At 46.6% G+C, this 21,944-nt stretch overlaps 1 protein-coding gene across 1 annotated transcript in view; it reads left to right on the top strand.

Annotated features, from left to right (window-relative positions):
• Positions 1-21,944, top strand: part of LOC119962263 (MAX gene-associated protein-like) — a 151,952-nt gene that overhangs the window by 35,900 nt on the left and 94,108 nt on the right. The window contains 5 exon segments of the mRNA XM_038790254.1: positions 3,397-4,543; positions 9,956-10,022; positions 13,111-13,218; positions 13,476-13,631; positions 21,215-21,334. Of these exon segments, the coding sequence (XP_038646182.1) occupies positions 3,397-4,543; positions 9,956-10,022; positions 13,111-13,218; positions 13,476-13,631; positions 21,215-21,334 (1,598 nt within the window).

Below are 21,944 nucleotides of genomic sequence, written 5' to 3'. Positions count from 1 at the left end.
CCAAAGTAAAAATGACATACCTGGGGCATGCTGTGGTACAGGGACAAGTGGTACCTAGAACAGCCAAGGGAAAGCCATTACTAGATTTCTCCATTCCCAAAACGAAACAGGAGACTGAGGCATGTGCGTTTTCTGTAGAAAATTTGTATCTAGCTTAATTACCATGGTGGTACCGTTGATGAATGTATTGCAGAAACAAGCAAAAGTGGTATGGTCTGCAGAATGGCAAATAACGTTTAGAAATTGAGGGCGATATTGGTAAGTGAACCAGTGTTGGCCGCCCCTTATTTTTCCAAACCCTTTAAAATGGCCATGGATGCCAGCGACCTGGGGGTGGGAGCAGTGTTACTCTGGGATGACGACTCAGAAATAGAGGCTAGCAGGATACTTTTCAAAAGAAAGTCGGGTGGCACAGTGGCTAGCACTGCTGCCTCACAGCATCAGGGACCCGGGTTCAATTCCGACTGCACATTCTCCTTGTGTCTGCTGGGTTTCCTCCAGGTGCTCCAGTTTCCTCCTACAGTCCAAAGATGTGCAGGTTAGGTGGGATTATGGGGGATAGGGCGGGGAAGTGGGTCTAGGCAGGGTGCTCTTTCGGAGGGTCGGTTCAGACTCAATGGGCCGAATGCCCATCTTCTCTACTGTAGGGATTCTATGATTCTGTGACGACTGTGCCAAAGAAAGTACTCCAGCAGTGAGAGAGACGCTATAGCATTTTCATCATTTTGAAGTTTTGCCCGGCATGATGATAAGCAAAGCCTAGTCTATAATGACCATAATCCGCTTGCACTTGTGGAAAATTGCAAAACACAGAATGCACGATTGTTCCTTTGGAGTTTATTGCTGGAACCTTTCAAAGCAAAAATTGAGCCTATTCCTCGAAAGGACAATATTGTTGTGGATGCATTGTTGCATGTTTAAGTGTCGATAAGCGGCAGATGTAATAGTGGGGGACCTTGCGTAGTGGGAAAGGATGAATGAAGGTGTGTTTTGTGTCACACACCTTGTGAGGAAATGTCGTAGCAATGGCATGTTATCCCTCTAAAGGAGGAGGTATGTAAGAGACCTTTCTTTGTTCCCATTATTACTTCTGGTCCTTGGACCCATAATCGGGATGTGCCTTTAAGAAGAAGATTGAAAGTCGCAACAGCCTGCTTGCCAGGGCGTTGTGTTCCCAGGTTTTGTATTTTGGAAAGGAGAAGCCAGACTCTTCAGCTCCGAGTAGATCTTAGGGACCAGGTTTCGAGGGAGTCGGTTCAATGGTCAGCGATTGGTTCCTTCATGCTGCTTTCTGAGAAAACTTGGAGGAAGTGAATCTCGCTCTTGCTCTCTTTTCTCTCTCTCTTCTCTCTATCTTGCACATGCGTTGCTGTGTATCTGAAATGATGCTGAGTCTGCAGAGAAGGTGTGTGTGTGTGTGTCTCTAATCATGGACACAGTCACTGGATGAGGGGGTGAAGTGAGGAGAACTTTCTTCACTCAAAGGGTTGGGAATCTTCAGACAAACAGCCATAACTGTATTGAATGGCAGAACAGGCTTGACAGGCTGGATGGTTGTCTTCTCCTATCTCGCGTGCTTATCTTCCAATGCCAGGAATAATAAAAATAATAATCTTTATTGTCACAAGTAGGCTTACATTAACACTGGAATTAAGTACTGTGAAAAGCACCTAGTTGCCACATTCTGGCACCTGTCTGGGTACACGGAGAATTCAAAAGGTCCAAATTACTTCATAGCACGTCTTTCGGGACTTGTGGGAGGAAACCGGAGCACCCGGAGGAAACCCACGCAGACACGGGGAGAATGTGCACACTCCACACAGACAGTGACCCAAACGGGAAACGAACCAGGGCCCCTGGAGCTGTGAAGCAACAGTGCTACCCACTGTACTACCGCAGTGGGCTGGACTCTCCATTTTCAGTGGCTATGTGCCGACTGAAACCGAGAATTTGCGGGCATTTTACAACGCCAACATCGGCACCGAACCCTCACCGATTCCGGGACCGATGAGGGGCTAGCAGCGACGCCAGGTGAAACTCCCGGCTCCCATGCCAAAATTGGCCGGGTCCCTGGCCGCGCATGCGCACGGCGATGACCTGTAGCGGTTGCGCCGTATAACATGGCACAGGCTGTGCGTGGATACAATCCCATAGGCCTCTCACCCCAGCCCTTGCGGAAGCCCCCCAGGCCTGCAGCACTGAGCCCATCCGAGTGTGGCGGTGCTGGGCACAGTTTGCAGGCACCACGCCGGGTTCCCAGCCACTCAGACCACATGTCAACCGCGCGGCCGGGAACTCGGCCCATCGGGGAAAGAGCATCACGAGAGGGCTTTCGATGACGCTTCAATGGCGTGTGGCGCATGATGAGATAACACCATTTTGGCGAGGACGGAGATTCCAAAACTGGCACCACCCTTGATTTGGGTGTCGGAAGGGATTCTCCGCCGGATTGCCAATTTATGATATTGGCATCGGGCAACGGAAAATCCCGCCCAATATCTCCATGCCTCTCAGCGACTGCTTTAGTTAATGCCTCAGCGGCATCAGGGAACCATGGGGCCCCCATCGGTCAGAGATGTTCCTCTGCAACCCCTACTCCACCATAATAAACTGCAAGCCCAGTCATGTTTGTTGCTCGCCATTACAAAAGTTTTCATGTCCCAACGCCAGGTCATTTTATTGCCGTTAATTGGGTGCCAAACACGTCCTAGAACCAGTGAATATTTAAGGTGGTGGATGGGGCGACAATGGTATGAGCTTCTTGTGTTGGAGCTGCACTCATCCAGGCAAGTGTCACACTCGTGCATGGTCCAATCATTATATTTCACTATCTGTAAGTAATAAAAGTGAAAGGACTCAGTGGTTTTTACTTCTTGGTTGCTGTTGGCTAGTTACCCTAATTACATGACTGTTGCACTCCTGGAGATCTTGTTAATTGGTAGACTGATTCAAACTGACTTTGGGAATGGGGAAAACTGTGCCGCAGAAAGCAACATTGCTTTGTTGTTGATGTAAAATTCATCCCAATATTTGAAGAAAGTTGAGTGTGTTGGGGGGGGGGGGAGATTGCTATCCTGAATGGCCCAGCTCTCCTTTTCAGATTATGTTCACTCCTTTTTGATTGCCCCAACTGAAAAAATAGTTGCCCTGCATCTACTCTATGGACACCCTTTTAACGTACCCAACTAAATACTGTCTACTATAAATATCAGAACTAATTTTTAGGTAAGCATTTTTGTCAGTCAGTTAAGTGCTGGCATCCATTAGTGCCAAGCTAATTTGAAATTACCCTGCACCTACCTAGTGTAGGGCTATATGTTTAAATATGTCGGATTCTTGAAGATATTCTATGTTCGGTGCGAATTTCGCTTAAGTGTTTTCTTTTTTTATTCACAGCATCTTGAAACACCTCCCTCATCTGTATTCAGCACATCCATTCAGTACAGCATCATCTGAAGACCAGGAGGAATCATTTAATATCATTATCAAAGAAGAGCCACCTGACGATGAGTATGACCATGTAGCAAACCTAGAGAACCTTGATGGTGCTGGGCTGAAATGCAAAGAAGAGGAGGAATATTATTTAGATTCTTCCAGCCATAGCACTCCAGAATCAGGGGGACAGCTTGATGCAACTAATTGTGAACTAGCTAATAAAACTATTGATAAAAATGGGGCCAGTGAAGTAGAAGCAACTGCTGCTGGGGTCACCAAGCGGCCATTAAGCAGCCCTGAGGGCATAGCCAAAGCCAAAATGCTGCGAATAGAAAGCAGCAAAATGCCTGTTGTTTACCTTGAACCATGCACTGTTACAAAGAGTACTATAAAAATATCTGAACTGCCACAGAATCTGTTGTCTCCTTGTCGGAGGAACTGGGGACCTCTGACCTCACTTGCTCTCCGCTCTCCGAACTCAGCTGAAAAACCTACCCGCTCACCCAGCTCTGCTGAAAAATCTAAAGTAGGAAGTGTGGATTCATCACCAGAGTGTACCAAATACAAAGAAAATGACTCTGACTCTGTGTCCGGAAGAACTAAGAAGAAAAGGAGTACCTCTGCAGTAGCACATAGCTCAAACGTGTCTCTTAGTACGCCATCTCCAAAGACCTCAGGAGAAGATTTCCAATTTTGCAAGAACAAACATACTGAAAAGGCATCAAGTTCTGGGACTTGGAGACCTGCAGGTAATGCAGGTACTGAGGATTTGCCTGTCTGTTCTAAATCAACACGTTTGTCTACTAAGGCATTTAGTTCAGGAATCTGGAGACCTCCAGATGGCACTATTGATAATGTTGAGGAAAAGCCAATACCACGCACCAGTTCCAGGTCTACGCGTGTATCAAAGCAGCAGTTTACAGCCAGAGCTTACAGACGAAGTCGATCAAAAAAGCTGCGGCAGTCTGCAAAACTTTCCCGTTCTGTCTCCGAAGCAGCACTTTCTTTGGCTTCTGAACAGCTTCTGGAACAGGAGGAAATTTTCTGTGATGTCAGTCCAGACCTGGATGATGTGGAGGGTGTTACCTTTGTGTCATATGCATCTCAGGTAAGGCTGTTATCCATTTTTAGGCATGTATTTCATTCAACAATTTTGTGTAGGTGGTTAAAAAGAGTGCGTCAGAATACTGGAAACATTGTTTCAACAATGATTTCAGTGAAGGTACTAGGTCAGTGATGGGCAACCTAGGCTAGTGAGTGGGCTGCATGAGTGGTCTTCCTTCATCTCAGTGGGCCGCAAGTTCACAAACCATGACCTCATGAACAAGATTAAATGCATTTAATGCACACTGACTATTTCATGATGAATTATAGAAAATGTTTAATCATTTATCTATTAATAGAATTCTCATCAACTTCCAAGTGGTAAAAGCAGAATAAATATTTACACTTTGGATGCAGCGGGACCACACGGCTCTCACAGTCAATGTTGTGAGCAATCAGCACACACCTCACTTCACTTGCACTTGCTTCACGTACGTATCACTTCAGCTATACCGGTAGGAAAAATACTATGCAGACAGAAATCAGTGGAACGTGACAACCATGCACATGGGTAACAGTCAACAAAATGTCTCAGGCCACATTCAGAACTCTGATGAATCATGTGGTCCCTGGGCTGCAGGTTGCCCACCACATAATTATGTACAGGTGCCTTGACAAAACAGTTGGCAAGTGGGCATTTCAGTATTTTGTCTGAATGCTTTAGTATTCATAAATTAATCAGAAAAACGTTGATGGGAGTTTTTAAAAAATGATCAGTAGTTTGGGGAAGTTACTGAATTTAATAGTATCAGTAAGGATAATCATTAAATGCCTACTCATGGAGTGTGGTGACTTCAGTCATGCACAGGTTTATTCAACTTAATTGCACCCATTGGGGTGAAATTTGTCAATGACAGGTTCATATTATTTGAGAAATCTATTTTAGATCATGCTTACAAAGAAAATCAGGACAAGGTGGCCAATTTGCTCTGAGTCAATCTTGCACTATTACACCAATTTAATAATCCCTTATAATCTACAATGGTATTATTCTCTATTATTGTTTTTAACTGACCACTGTGTTTGAGGCAATAAATTTAAGAAAAAAATTAAGGAGATGGCTCACTGATGTAACATTTTTTAAGCACCAGAGTTCATCATCTGTTCCCATGCTATGTTTTCAGTTCCCATTGGAGCTGATGTGTGTGTAAGACTTGCTTTATATATAGCACCTGTCATGAACTCAGGAAGTGCTATACAGCTAGTAAGGTACTTTTTGAAGTGTGGTCACTGGTAATGTAAGAAATGTGACAACAGAGAATGGGTGCAAAACTCTGATCCCTTACAGGACCTGAATAGCCCCCAGATAGCATATGCTGTGCTCCCAACAAGCTGGACTAGCTTATTTGGTTCCTGACATTGAGAAGTGTGGTCATGCAGCCATCCCATGCTTGCGCTAGAAGTAACTGGTGTAGTGCTGCCATAACACTACACAGCCCTACAGGTTGATGAAACGTCAGCTCCTACATTTGGACCAGTTCTATCCAATTCATTTGCATGTCACTCGCCAAAGATAATTCGGCAGCAAGAGGGACCTAGCATCACTGGTACTTAAAGAACCAGGCACCCAACTTGTAGGTATGGTCCTTTTGAATAATGTCGACGATTGCAAAATCTCTGAAAGCATGATGAAACTTATTTGAGGGTGTTGTGTTGCGTTCTTGGATTTAGCAATGAATGTTGCTGCATCTTCACAGAGGATGGAGAGTTTGGTGACCTGCCCTTTTGAAGGCTGCAACAGATGTCCAGGCAAGAGGGAGATGAGCAGAGGCTGCAGAGAGGGCAGACACTGTGTAATGCCCTCTCTATAATGGTGACAGGAGGTTATCCGGAAGGCAGTGCACCCAAAACTTTGGTGTGTATGCCCATTAGTATTCTCCTGTATGCCATCCCATCGGGGGACTCACTCACCTAATGCCAATGCAGCATAACCTGTTCCATGTGCTGCCACTTGGTCCCATACTTCAATCAGGTAAATAGCACCAAATTTTAATGCTACTTAGTTGCACCTCAGTGGGCACAAGCAGGCCACTCATTGTGTTGTCCTTACTCAAAAAATAGTGTTCACCAATGTGTGGCCCAATCTGTTTTAATTATGTCTTTTGAGAGATAAATATTGGTTGGGACACTGATGAGAACTCCCCTGCTCTTCTTCACATGGTATTAGGGAATCTTTCACATCTCTAGCTGAGAGAGTTGATTATGTTTAACCTCTCATCTGAAAGCACTGCACTGGTGTGGGACTTGGAGTGCTACAACTGAACAACAACTAACACCTGAGCACATGATCTGTGTCGTAGCCTCACTTATGATATTTGTCATTCGACTACCCTTCTGGTTCATGCTATAAGTACTGCTTCATTATAAGTAACAAAATTAACAATTTCTTTTAATAGCTTTGCTGGTAAAGAAAGGGATCAACGCTGTAATGAGAAATTATATAAGCACTGAAGATCAAGATGTAGAACCAGTCTTGGTAGAAATAAAAAATAGCAAACGGAAGAAGTCCCTGGTAGGAGTAATCTATAGGTCCCAAAACAGTAGTTCTGCAGTGTGACACAGTATAAACCAGGAAATACCAGGGGCTTGTAAGAAAGGTACGGCAATAATCATGGGTGGTTTTAATATGCACAGACTGAATTAATCAAATTGTCACGGGTAGCATAGAGAGTTCATTTAATGTATTAAGGATTGCTTGTTGGAACAATCTGTTGTGGAACCAATCAGGGAGTAGGCTACTCTTGATTTGCTATTGTGTAATGAGGACAGATTAATTGATGATATCATAGTCAAGGATCCTCTCGGGAGTAGTGACCATAATATGTTAGAATTCAAAATTCAGTTTGGGGGTGAGAAAGTGGAGTCCCACACTAGCATTCTGGAATTTAAACAAAGATAATTACATCGGTATGAGGACCGATTTGGACTGAGTAGAGTGGGCAGGAAGGCTGAAAGGTAGGACAGCTGATGAGCAGTTGTTAAAGGAGGTAGTCAATTCCTCACAACTAAAATATATTCCAGAGAGGAAGAAAGACGAAGAGGGGTAAAAAACATCCATGGCTAAGCAAGAAGGTTAAGGACAATATAAAGACAAAAACTAAGGTATACCATATTGCAAAGACCAGTGGCAGGCTGGAAGATTGGGAAACTTGCAAACATAAAAGGTTACTAAAAAGTAATAAAAAGAGCTAAGGTAAATTACGAAAGAAAGCTAGTGCAAAATATCAAAAAGGATAGCAAAAGCTCCTATAAGTACATAAAAGGAAAGAGAGTTACTAAAGTGAATGTTGGTCCCTCGGAAGATGAAACTGGAGAGTTAATAGTTAATTGTATGGAACACCAGGTTAAAGTCCAACAGGTTTGTTTGGAATCACTAGCTTTCGGAGCACAGCTCCTTCGTCACCAGTCCAACGCCGGCATCTCCACATCATGATTGTATTGAACAGTGGAGCAGGCTCGAGAAGCTGAATTGCCTTTCCCTACGGACCACCAAGGAAGCAAAGGCAAGAGCATCTGCCTTCGCCCTTGTTTGTAACTCTGGCAAGTTTGAGATCCCAAAGCTAGCCACCAAAGGGCATGGCTCCAAGTCGACGCCAAGAATGCCGACATGATGCTGAAGAAGGAGCCCCAAAAGTTCACGAGCCCAGGGCAGGACCAGAACATATGTATGTGATAGGCAGGCCCCCAGAGCACCGCTTGCACCTATCCCCTACATCTGTTTAAAAAAAAAACATTCATTCAGGCCCTGGTCAAATGCACCCTGTGCATCAACTTGAATTGGATCTGGCTGAGCCGAGCTTACAAAGAGGTAGAGTTGACTCTATATAGAGCCTCACTCCACTCATCATCCTGGCACAATTCCTCCTTCCAGTTTCTTTTCATTTTGTCCAACAGGACCTGATAGGTCAACTTCAGCCGACTGTAGATCTCCGACACCCATCCCTCCCCCACACTTGCCCCCAAAAGAACTGTGTCCATCCGGGGGGTCAAAAGCGAAGGAAGCAATCTCCTTGTGCTCAAAGGTTTGTACGTGGTAATATTAAAACTAGTTGGTTCTTGAGGGCTTAACCGTCTCCAGCCACTCCTCAAAAATTAGGAACTTACCAACAACGAGCAGATCCACAAACCTTTCCAAGCCGTTCTCCTCCCAAAACCCGAAGAGTGAATCCAAAACCGCCGGGACAAAACGATGGTTCCCACAGATTAGGGCCAACATTGATTTAGCACCAAGTTTAAAGTGCCGTCTAAACTGTCCCCATATTTTCAAGATGGCCACCACCATCGGATTTGCAGTCCATTTCTTTGGGGAAAACAGAAAGGGAGCCGTAACCAATGCCCTCAGGCTGGTTCCTTTACAGTCATTCCTCTCCATCTGCCCCCATATGGACTCCGTCCCTCTATGTCATCTCCGCACCGTTTCAATATTCGCTGCCCAATAATAATATAACAGGTTGGATAACTCAAGACCCCCGATTGTCTATCCCTTTGTAAAAAAAAAACCATGCTGATCCACAGGATCCGATCAGCCCAAATAAAAGACAAGATCACCTTATTAACTTCTGTAATGAAGACTTTTTGAAAGAAAAACTAGAAGACACTGAAACAAAAACAGAAATCTTGGGAGGATATTCATTTTAATCGATTGGATCCTTCCTGCCAAAGTCAGCGGGCGGCTACCCCTTCAAGTGTAAGTGGATTTTTAATGATAAATCTTAGTTACTACTAAACAACCTCTTGAGGACTAAATATTTACATGGGATCTCATTCTTTGTTCCAAGGCCCTGTCTGCCCTCTCGGATGAAAAAATCCCACAACAGTACCGTGTCGAAGAAGAGCAATAGAATTATCTTTGATAGTATCTTGCAAAAATATTGCTTTACAAAATCTGATCTTTATCATCTCTTAGCGTGGAAATTTGCTATGTAAAAATTCGCTGCTGCACTTCCTACATTACAATAGTGTCTACACTTCATTGGCTGTAAAGTACTTTCGGACTTGCTGCAGTCTTTATAAATACCAGTTTTCTTTTAAATTCCTTTTTTTCTTGTATCCTCTCTTACCCATGATCCCATCTTTCTTTCCTTCTCTTTATTTTGCTGTTATGATTTTACATTGAATTAAATATTTTCACTTACCTCTTCTCATTTAGACTGTGCGTGCCTCGGTCAGGATGCTTTAATCTGATTGGTTGAGGAGATGCGCCATTGTTTGTCACGTTCACACTGGTCTCAGTTGTAGATTATGTTATGGTCTTTTGATTATCTGATAATCACAAATGAAGCTGTAAAAGCCCACACACATTTTTTGGGCAGTGTAAACATACTAAATGCTAAGTGTCATTCTTGTCTTGAACGTCTTTATTTCCAATTTGTTTGGTCTTTATCTCATTTAAGTATTTGGATTAATATTTGTACAGGATGCTTTGCAGTCCCACCTGGTTGAGCAGGTGCCAGAGGACCCAAGTGATCCCATCCAACAGACAGGTACTAACCACGCAAAGTCTTCTTTTGCTCGTGTGTGCTGAGCTGTGATACCATCAATCACACAAACCCTGATTTGGAATTTGAACAGTTTCTCTTAGAATGATATTAACCCAAGTTTTTGTTTGTGTTAGAACCTTTCCGTTGCTTCTTTTTTTTAAGAAACATTTTATTGAGGTATTTGGCATTTCAACAGCAACAAAATCAACAATATACATAGCAAGGAAAATATAAATATAGTGCAAATTCCACCCCATCTCCCACAGGTCTTGCCATTACTTACCCCCTAACCTACACTAAACTAACCCCCCCACCTTTTCTGCTGACGATAAGTTCTCTGCGAGGAAGTCGACGAATGGTTGCCACCTCCGGGCTAACCCCAGCAGAGACCCTCTCATGGCGAACTTAATTTTCTCCAGGCAGAGGAAGCCTGCCATGTCTCTGATTTCGGGGGCGTGGAGTCCCTCCATGCCATATGCCTCCAGGCTACCAGGGAGCAAAGGCCAGAACATCCGCCTCTCTCTCCTCCTGGATTCCCGGGTCCTGCAACACCCCAAAAATCGCCACCTCCGGACTCATTGCCACCTTCATCTTTAATACTGTGGACATGGCGTCAGCAAACCCCTGCCAAAATCCCCTCAGTTTTGGGCATGCCCAGAACATATGGACATGGTTCTCTGCCCCCCCACCCCCGCACACTTCACACTTCTATCCTCCACCCCAAAGAATCTGCTCATCCGGGCCACTGTCATGTGAGCCCGGTGAATAACCTTAAATTGGATCAGGCTGAGCCTGGCACATGTTGCGGTAGCATTGACCCTTCCTAACACTCCTGTCCAGAGACCCTCCTCTATCTCTCCCCCCAGCTCCCTCTCCCACTTTCGCTTCAGGTCCTCAGTTTGCGTCTCCCCCGAACCCATAAGCTCTTTATATATGTCCGAGACGCTCCCCTCTCCTATCCATCCTCTAGAAACCACCCTATCCTGAATCCCCCTTCACGGCAGAAGTGGGAAGGTTGGTACCTGCTTCCGCAGAAAGTCCCCTACCTGTAAATATCGGAATTAATTTCCCCCAGCCAATGCAAACTTCTCCTCCAGCGCCCGCATACTCGGGAAGCTTCCTTCCAAGAACAAGTCCCCATCCTCAATCCCCGCTCTCCGCCAAATTTGGAACCCCCCATGCATCCTCCCTGGGGCAAACCGATGGTTATCGCAGATTGGGGACCATACCGATGCCCCTCTGCTCCCACATGCCTCCTCCACTGCCCCCAGACGCTCAGGGCTGCCACCACCACTGGCCTGGTGGAGTACCGCGCTGGCGGGAACGGCAAGGGCGCCGTCACCAATGCCCCCAAACTTGTGCCCTTACAAGAAGCCGCCTCCATGCGCACCCATGCCGGTTCACCCCCACCAGCCACCTCCTAACCATGGCTATATTAGCCGCCCAGTAGTAATTGCTGAAATTCGGCAGCGCCAGCCCTCCATTCCCCCGACTCCGCTCGAGCATTGCCCTCTTCACCTACGGGGACTTGCTCCCCCACACAAAGCCCATGATAATCTTTTTGATCCGCTTAAAAAAGGACCGCGGGATGAAGATGGGGAGGCACTGGAAAACGAATAGGAACCTCGGGAGGACCGCCATTTTTACCAACTGCACCCTATCCGCCAGAGACAACGGGAGCGCATCCCACCTCTGGAAATCCTCCTTCATCTGGTCCACCAGCTGGGCCAAGTTCAATTTATGTAGCCTGTCCCAGTCCCTCGCCACCTGGATACCCAAGTACCTGAAACTGCCCCTACCACTCTAAACAGCAGTTCCCCAGTCGCCTCTCCTCACCTCTCGCCTGAACCACAAACAACTCGCTCTTCCCCATATTAAGCTTACACCCCTAAAACCGGCCGAATTCCTCTAAGGTTCCCATATTTTCTCCCATTCCTTCCCTTGGGTCTGAGACATACAACTGTAAGTCACTCGCATACAGCAAGACTCTGTGCTCCACCCCGCTCCCCTCCCAGACCAACCCATTCCAGCCCCTTGAGGCCCTCAGGGCAATTGCCAGCGGCTCTGTCGCCAGCACAAACAGCACTTTTCCACTGACTCCGCTCAGACCAGCAGATCATTAAGTACATTGAAAGAAAAGGGAATAAAAGAAAATACATAATAGGGCAACACAAGGTATACAATGTAACTACATAAACACCGGCATTGGATGAAGCATAAAGGGTGTAGTGTTAATGAGGTCAGTCCATAAGAGGGTCATTTGGGAGTCTGGTAACAGCAGGGAAGAAGCTGTTTTTGAGTCTGTTTGTGCATGCTCTCAGATTTCTGTATCTCCTGCCCGATGAAAGAAGTTGGAAGAGTGAGTAAGCCGGGTGGAAGGGGTCTTTGATTATGCAGCCCGCTTTCCCCAGGCAGAGGGAGGTGTAGATTGAGTCAATGGATGGGAGGCAGGTTCGTGTGATGGACTGGGTGGTATTCACAACTCTCTGAAGTTCCTTGCGGTCCTGGGCCGAGCAGTTGCCATATCAGGCTGTGATGCAGCTCGATAGGATGCTTTCTATGGTGCATCTGTAAATGTTGGTACGGTTAATGTGGACATGCCGAATTTCCTTAGTTTCCTGAGGACATATAGGCACTGTTGTGCTTTCTTGGTGGTAGCGTCGATGTGGATGGACCAGGACAGATTTTTGGAGATGTGCACCCGTGGGAATTTGAAACTGCTAACCAACTCCACCTTGGCCCCGTTGATGCTGACAGGAGTGCGTACAGTACTTTGCTTCCTGAAGTCAATGACTAGCTCTTTAGTTTTGCTGGCATTGAGGAAGAGATTGTTGTCGCTGCTATGTTATTTAACAGGATGTATACTTCAGCTGAGAGTCTATTCTCACACATTCATCAAAGAGTGGGGTATTCCCTCTTCTTTCAAATCTTGTTTGGAGTAATCCATTTAGGAATGTGTATGCTGAAGTTTTAAGTGATTCAGTGGGGAAATTTGAGTACTATATATGTTCTTTCTGATCCTTTTTATCTCAATCTGTAACCATCATGCTTATTGTAAAACATTGTGCTGTGTGACTTTCCATTCTTGCAGTTCCCCAAGAAAATGATGAGGAGAAAATTGAACGGCTTGAAGAGAAGCTGATTGAGGACTTGACTCATTTAGATCCCAGAGTTATTCTGCACCCATCACTTAAAACAGGTGAATGGTACTTGTATCACACTGCATGAAGGTTTGTGCAAATATGCTAGTCAGTGAAATGTATCAAAACATACCAAACTAATTGGAGATCTATCTAGTTGTCTTGATTACTAGCTTGATTTAATCTAATTCACGTGATCATTTTTATGTTACAGCATTATAATATATTTCAGAAAATGAGCTGGTTTTTTTTTTGCTGATTAATGTATTTTTTAAAAAGCTTTATGTATGATTAACTGAATATATTGCCCCTACAGCTGGTGTTAAGCCAAGCTCCCTGATGTCAACAGTCAGCCTAAACCTGAAACACTTAGGGGTGGTAATACTGCCTACATCAGCAGGAGTCATTAAACCTGATTGGAGAGACACGTTAGAAAATTCTCCCTCCAGACCAAATGACCAGGATCCTCTAGGTGAGAAAACAGTCAATTTATATCTCTGTGCATTAAACAAACATGTTTGACAGGCACTGATGGGGCACAAATTCAGTTCCTCTCCCATCCAAAACAGTATTGATTTTATCATTGGAAATGTGCTGGACTCATTTTATATTTCCGTCAATGACTATGAAGGTTTGGCTAAATAGTTTCTTAAGTATCCCTAAAAAAATGCATAGCTTTTCGTCTTGCACTTATGAGGACAATCGCAAGAATATCAATGTCAGGGGAAGCAACAACTTTATATTGTATGAAAAGAGGGTGTTGATTGGTTGGCAAGTGGGCTCTGATGGAGGCACGTTATGGAGAATGCACCAGTTGATGGTGAACTGCAGCATTTGTTAAATAATTCCCAGTACGCTAAACATTACGCTGACAACCAATTTAAGATTGGCAGTCAGGCTCATAGTGTGGCACATTTGCATGTACTTGAAGCTACATATATTAATACAATTCAGAAAGAAAGAACATGTACACGTAAGTGATGGCCAATCTCTGGTTCATTCCACAGGACAGTGCTGTGATCAGAGTCAAGTTGCCTGGTTTAAATTTCAAACAATGCTTGGCAATTAGAACTGTCAGTCACCATCGACTTGTGCATTCGCCATGGCTATGTCTCCATCAATCAGAATCAATTTGCCAACCAATCAGTACCCTCTTTTCATAATGTATAAAGTCGTTGCTTCTCCTGACATTGGGATTCTTGCGATTGTTCTGATGAAAGATGCAAGATGAAAACTTCGACAAAATGTCTTTTTTTCAGCAATACTCATGTTCTGTGCTACCAAATTACAATATTTTCTAAAGATTGTAATTAAAATTTAGAGACAAGAATGAATTAAAACTTTTAATTCTAAGATTAGAGCACTGATTCGTAGGCCAGAAAATTATTATAATAAAGATTAAAGAACAATGGGCGGAATTCTCCGCAACGGCCGACGCCATCGTGAAACCCGGAGTGTTTCACGACGGCGCCAGAGGCCGCTCCTCGTCCCCTATTCTCCCCCCCGGGGGGCTAGGAACGGCGTTTTGTGAAGCTCGGCCGCCGGGCCTTGACGCTGGCGTCAAGGCGGCGCGCCGATAATGATGCGGCCGGCGGCACCTTAGTGACGTCAGCCACGCATGCGCAGGTTGGCCGGCTCCAACCCGCGCATGCGCGGTTGCCGTCTTCCCCTCCGCTGCCCCGCAAGACGTAGTGGCTTGATCTTGCGGGGCGGCGGAGGGGAAAGATGGCGTCTCTTGGAGACGCCGGCCCGATGATCGGTGGGCACCGATCGCGGGCCGGTCCCCTCCCGAGCACGGCCGTGGTGGGAAAAACGGCGAGCGTCGATTCTCCGAGCGGGGGTGGGAGAATCGCGGGGGGGTGCCAGAACGGCTCTCCCACCCGGCGTGGGGAGCGGAGAATCGCGTCCAATACATCCCAGGAACAGGCCCTTCGGCCCCCAAACCTGCGCCGATCACGTGTCCTATCTAGACCAACCATCTCAGCCTTCTATACCCCTATTCAGATAAGTCTTAAAGGCTGCTAACGTATCTGCCTCAACCACCTCAGTTGACAGTGCGTTCCAGGACTCCACCATCCCCTGTGTAAAAAAATCTACCCCCGCATATCTCCACTAACCTGTTCCTCACCTTGAACTTGTGCCCCCTTGTAATTTTCAATTCTGCTCTGGGAAAAAGCCTCCAACTGTTTACCCTATCTATACCCCTAATAATTTTATAAACTTCTATCAGGTTGCCCCTCAGCCTCCATCTATCTGGGGAGAACAATCCCAGTTTATTCAATCTCTCCCCATACCTGATACCCTCCATACAAGGCAACATCCTGGTAAACCTTTTTTGTACTCTCTCCAAGGCCTCTACGTCCTCCTGGTAATGTGGTGACCAGAATTGGACACAGTATTCCAAATGTGGCCTAACCAACATTCTATATAACTGTAACATAATTTTCAAGTTTTTATACTCGATACGGATACCCCATCCAATGAAGGCAAGCATGCCATATGCTTTCTTTATCACCATTTCCACCTGTGCTGCCACTTTTAAGGATCTGTGGACCTGCGCACCCAGATCTCTCTGTGTTTCTATGCTCCTGATGGTTCTTCCATTTATTTTATAGCTCCCACCTGAATTGGATCTACCAAAATGCAGCACCTCACATTTGTCCGGGTGAAATTCCATCTGCCATTTCTCTGCCCAATTTTGCAGCCTATCTATATCCTGTTGTATTTTCTGACAATCTTCATCACTATCCGCAACTCCTCCAGTCTTAGTATCATCTGCAGACTTGCTAATCAGTCCCGCTACGTTTTCTTCCAAGTCACTTATATATTTTACAAAGTGCCCAGGTCCCAGTATTGATCCCTGCGTAACACCACTAGTTACAGACCTCCATTCGGAAAAACACCCTTCCACTGCTACCCTATGACTTCTATGGCCAAGCCAGTTCAGAATCCATTTAGCTAGTTCACCCCTGACCCCATGTGATTTCATCTTTTGCACCAGCCTGCCATGAGGAACTTATCAAATGCTTTAACAAAGCCCATGTACCACAGCCCTTCCCTCGTCAATCATTTCGTCAAACTCAAATTAGTGAGACATGACGTCCCTCATACAAAACCATGCTGTCTGTCGCTAATAACACCACTCACTTTCAAATAGATCCTCTGAGAATCTTTTCCAACAATTTCGCTATCGCTGATTTCAAGATCACTGGTCTATAATTACCCGGGTTATCCTTGCAACCTTTCTTAAATAACGGTACAACATTGGCTATACTCCAATCTTCTGGGATCTTACCTGTGGCCAACGAGGACACAAAGATTTCTGTCAGAGGCCCAGCGATTTCATCTCTTGTCTCCCTCAAATAATCTGGGATAGATGCCATCTGGCCCTGGGGATTTATCTACTTTAATGTTTTTAGCACACCTCCCTTGTAATAATGACCTATTCTAAAGTGTTTACACATCCCTCTGAGACACCACCAATCAACGTATCCCTCCCCTTTGTGAATACCAATGCAAAATACTCATTAAGGATCTCACCTGCTTCCTTTAGTTCTACACATAATTTCCCTCCTTTGTCCTTGAGTGGACCAACACTTTCTCTTTTTAAAAAAAAAAATGTTTTTAAATTAAGATTTTCACAAAATATAAACAACAAAACAATATTAACAAAACAACCATGGTAAAAACCCAAGAACAACACCCACCCAACTACAAAAGCAAACAAAAGAAGAAAAAAAATAAACAACAAAAGGGAAAGAGATAACACCCGCCACATCCCACAAACCCATGTACACAGTTCTCCCTGCTGCCGGCCTATTTCTCTACCGTTCCACCAGGAAGTCCAGGAAAGGCAGCCACGGCCTAAAAAACCCTTGTACTGATCCCCTCAGGGCAAATTTCACCTTCTCCAATTTGATGAACCCCGCCATATCATTGATCCAGGCCTCCACGCTTGGGGGCCTCGCATCCTTCCATTGAAGCAAGATCCTCCGCCGGGCTACTAGGGATGCAAAGGTCAGAACACCGGCCTCTTTCGCCTCCTGCACTCCCGACTCCACTGCAACCCCAAAAATTGCGAGTCCCCAGCCTGGCTTGACCCTGGATCCCACCACCCTCGACACCGTCCTTGCTACCCCCTTCCAAAACTCCCCCAGCGCTGGACACGCCCAAAACATATGGGCGTGGTTCGCTGGGCTCCCCTAGCACACCTGTCTTTGCCCCCGAAAATCCTACTCATCCTCGTCCCAGTCATGTGGGCCCTATGCAGCACCTTGAACTGTATGAGGCTAAGCCTCGCACAGGAAGAGGGGGAATTCACTCTCTCCAGGGCATCAGCCCACGTCCCCTCCTCAATCTCCTCACCCAGCTCCTCTTCCCATTTACCCTTCCTGCATTACCCGGTATATGTCCGAAATCCTCCCTCCTCCAACCCACACCCCCAAGAGCACCCTGTCCCGTACCCCACGTGGGGGCAGCAAGGGGAACCCCTCCACCTGCCGCCTGGCAAACGCCCTAACCTGCATGTACCGAAACATGTTCCCCGGGGGGAGCCCAAACTTCCCTTCTAACTCTCCCAAGCTCACGACCCTCCCCTCCACAAACAGGTCCCTCAACCTCCTAATCCCTACCCTGTGCCAGCCCAGAAATCCGCCATCAATGCTCCCGGGAACAAACCGATGGTTCCCCCGTATCGGGGCCTCCATCGAGCCTCCCACTTCTCCCCTATGCCGTCTCCATTGCCCCCAGATTTTGAGGGTAGCCGCCACCACCGGGTTCGTGGTATACCTCGTCGGAGGGAGCGGCAATGGCGCCATTACCAGCGTCTCCAGGCTCGTGCCCACACAGGACGCCATCTCCATCCTCTTCCATGCTGCCCCTTCCCCGTCCATTACCCACTTACGCACCATCGCTGTGTTGGCAGCCCAATAGTACCCACAGAGGCTGGGCAGCGCCAGCCCCCCCCCATCCCTGCCCCGTTCCAAGAACACCCTTCTCACCCTCGGAGTCCTATGCGCCCACACAAATCCCGTAATACTCCTGTTAACTCTCCTAAAAAAAGGCCTTTGGGATAAGGATTGGAAGGCACTGGAACAGGAACAAAAACCTCGGGAGCACCGTCATCTTAACGGACTGCACCCTCCCCGCCAGTGACAGCGGTAACATATCCCACCCTTTGAACTCCTCCTCCATCTGCTCCATCAACCTTGTGAGGTTGAGCTTGTGCAGGGCCTCACAGCCACCTGAAGCTCTTCCCTGTCTGCTTCAGTGGGAGCCTACCAATCCCCTCCTCCTGATCCCCTGGGTGCACCACGAACAACTCGCTCTTGCCCAGGTTCAGCTTATACCCAGAGAAGCCCCCGAATTCACTAAGAATCCTCATCACCTCCGGCATCCCCCCCACCGGGTCCGCCACATACAGCAACAGGTCGTCCGCATAAAGCGACACTCGATGCTCCTCCCCACCCCGCACCAGGCCCCTCCAGTTCCCTGACTCCCTCAACGTTATGGCCAGGGACTCAATTGCCAATGCAAAGAGCAAAGGGGACAGGGGACACCCCTCTCTCGTCACCCAGTACAGCCGGAAGTACTCCGACCTCCTCCTATTCGTGGCTACACTCGCCATCGGGGCCTCATAGAGCAACCTCACCCAATGGACAAACCCCTCCCCAAACCCAAACCTCTCCAACACCTCCCACAAATACCCCCACTCAACCCTATCAAAGGCCTTCTCCGCATCTAATGCCACCACTATCTCCGCCTCCCCTTCCACAGCCGGCATCATAATAACGTTGAGGAGCCTTCGTACATTTGTATTCAACTGCCTTCCCTTCACAAACCCCGTCTGGTCCACATGAATGACCCCCGACACACAATCCTCTATTCTTGTGGCTAGGATCTTTGCCAGCAGCTTGGTGTCTACATTTAGCAGCGAGATCGGCCTATATGACCCACACTGCAGAGGGTCCTTGTCCCGCTTCAGGATCAAGGAAATCAGCGCCCGTGACATAGTTGGGGGCAAAGCCCCCCCCTCCCTTGCCTCGTTAAAGGTCCGGACCAACAGGGGGCCCAACAGGTCCGCATACCTTTTATAAAATTCCGCCGGAAACCCATCCGGCCCCAGCGCCTTCCCCGACTGCATGCTGCCTATCCCTTTAACCAACTCCTCCAGCTCAATTGGCGCCCCCAGTCCCTCCACCTGCCCTTCCTCCACCCTCGGAAATCGCAGCTTGTCCAAGAAGCGCCCCATTCCACCCCCTTCCACCGGGGGTTCAGACCGGTACAGTTCCCCATAGAAGTCCCTGAAGACCCCAGTAACATCTACCCCCCTCCGCACCACCTTCCCAGCTCTATCCGTCACTCCCCCAATCTCCCTGGCCGCGTCCCACTTTCGGAGCTGGTGTGCCAGCATCCTGCTCGCCTTCTCCCCATACTCATACACCGCCCCCTGTGCTTTCCTCCACTGAGCTTCCGCCTTTCTGGTAGTCAATAGGTCGAACCTGGCCTGAAGGCTACGCCTCTCCCCCAGCAATCCCTCCTCCGGAGCCTCCGCATATCCCCTATCCACCCTCACCATCTCCCCTCTCAGTCTCTCCCTCTCCCTCTGCTCCCCCCTCTCCCTATGTGTTCGGATGGAAATCAACTCCCCTCTAGTCACCGCCTTCAATGCCTCCCAGACCGTCCCCACTCGGACCTCCCCGTTATCGTTGGCCTCAAGGTACCTCTCAATACACCCCCGAACCCCCTCGGCCACCTCCTTATCTGCCAGCAGCCCCACATCCAAGCGCCAGAGCGGACGTTGGTCCCTCTCCTCTTCCCCCCCATGATCAGGCCCCGCACCTCCAGGTCCGGAATGCGGCCCAACATTCGCCGCATACACCCCGCATCGTCCCAATTTGGGGTGTAAACATTCACCAACACCACCTGCTCCCCCTGCAGCTTACCACTCACCATCACATACTTCCCGACCAACACTTTCTCTAGTTACCCTCTTGTTCCTAATATACATATAAAATGCCTTGGGATTCTCCGTAATCCTGTCTGCCAAGGACATTTCATGACCCCAGGACATTTTGTTAGAAATTGCAATGCAGTTAATTTATTTGTGTTCATTTAAGTGCTCATTAATTAATTATAGCGTTTTATGAGAAAGAAAACAATGACCATGATTTTTTTTAAATGTCTTATAAAATGGAAACCAAAATGTTTCACCATTTGTTAAATACATGACTGAAATTTGGTGAAAAGTCTCTATTCAAAACCTAGGTGATTTTCCTTTTCAATTAAAGCACTGTAACCAAATGAAATTGGAAAGAAGCCAAGCTAGTACCAATTTGACAACCACATCCGTTCTGTTCCCAACATATTTGTTTTCCATGGTATGCTGTCGTGAGGAGACACCAAGCTAAGGCCAGGAAATTTGAAATGGTTCAGTTGGAGGGAGATGAGAGGCTGCTGTTGGCTGTTTGCGCTTGTTAGATGTTTGAGGGCAGCTTATCTGCACTGTTTGGGTATATGGACATAAGCTCTGCTTCTCAATGCTTATTTTGAGTAGAGATCTTGAGCATATCTAATCAGCAAGAATTATAACTCCCTTTCTTTGTCCAAAAGGAAATTTATATACTGTTCCCTCCCCTACCCCTCCAACTCGGGCACAGCACAGTGGGTTAGCTGTGCTCCCTGTATCTAACTCAGTGTTGGAGAATTGACTCGGCCGCAGGTTATTGATTCACATCCTCACCTTGTTCTGTCTTTTGAAAAGACACACAGAAAAACATTATTCTCCCCTTTCCCATTTTTATATAAGTAGAATGTATTTCACTGGAAGATACTTCGCCCTCACAACAGTTTTTCCAAACTAGCTGTAAATCCAAATTCTTAACATAGTCAGAAAATTGATGAGCAATGATGCCTTTTAAAAATATTTACTTCTCCCTACACCCTGTCTTAATTTGTGCATCAGCAATAACCATCAATTTAGATTTGAAATGTTCGTGTGGTTGCAGTTGGTGTGGTCTTCTCTAATGTGTTTTTTTTTTAATGAACATTCTGCAGAAGAAGAAATTCCCTTTGTTTCCAGAACAGGAAAAACAAATGATTTCACAAAGCTAAAGGGTTGGAAGCAAAGACTGGTACAGAAGTCTGGAACATCTGTTTCCAAGCATGCTGAAGCAAGTAAGTTCATAAATAGGTGATCGTGTGATTGTGTAAAGTTAATGGGGGTAGCTTTCAACTGGTAACCAAGTGGAATTCATCCCATCCTGTGTAGAAGCCACTTGATTTTTTTCACTCCATTGAAACCAGTGGAACAAAAATCCAGGTTGGACTATCGAGGCAGTCTATTGGTCAAGTACATTCCCACTCAACAACAAATTTAAAAGCTATCCCCAAGGTGATCCTCCTGAACCCACATTCAATGAACACAAGCCACATTTGGCCATTGTGCCATCTTCCCCATAACTGTCCCCACTCCGATCTTGCTAACTTTTTCCCATTCCCGATGGCTAATAGTTCCTCTTTGTTTCTTCCCCGATCCGATTGCCTCATCCTCACTTACCTGACAGTCATTGCATCACCTGCACTGATCCAATCATGCATTGCTTTTTGGCAGCGAGTTGCCTGTTCTTTGTGGCTTGGTAGCTCCATGGAAATGAGGCACAAGGGAGTCTCGAGCCTTCAGATCAGAGCCAGGAATTGATCCAGGCAGTAATGTTTGTATTTCACTATGGGCATAACAGTGGGAGTTTACTATCAAGGAAGAGATGCAATGTTTAATATCTTCAGT

This window comes from Scyliorhinus canicula, chromosome 2 (genome assembly GCF_902713615.1).
Source record: "Scyliorhinus canicula chromosome 2, sScyCan1.1, whole genome shotgun sequence".
Lineage (NCBI taxonomy): Eukaryota > Metazoa > Chordata > Chondrichthyes > Carcharhiniformes > Scyliorhinidae > Scyliorhinus > Scyliorhinus canicula.
Note: the sequence above shows the minus strand (reverse complement) of the source record. Positions and strands in the feature narration are given on the sequence as shown.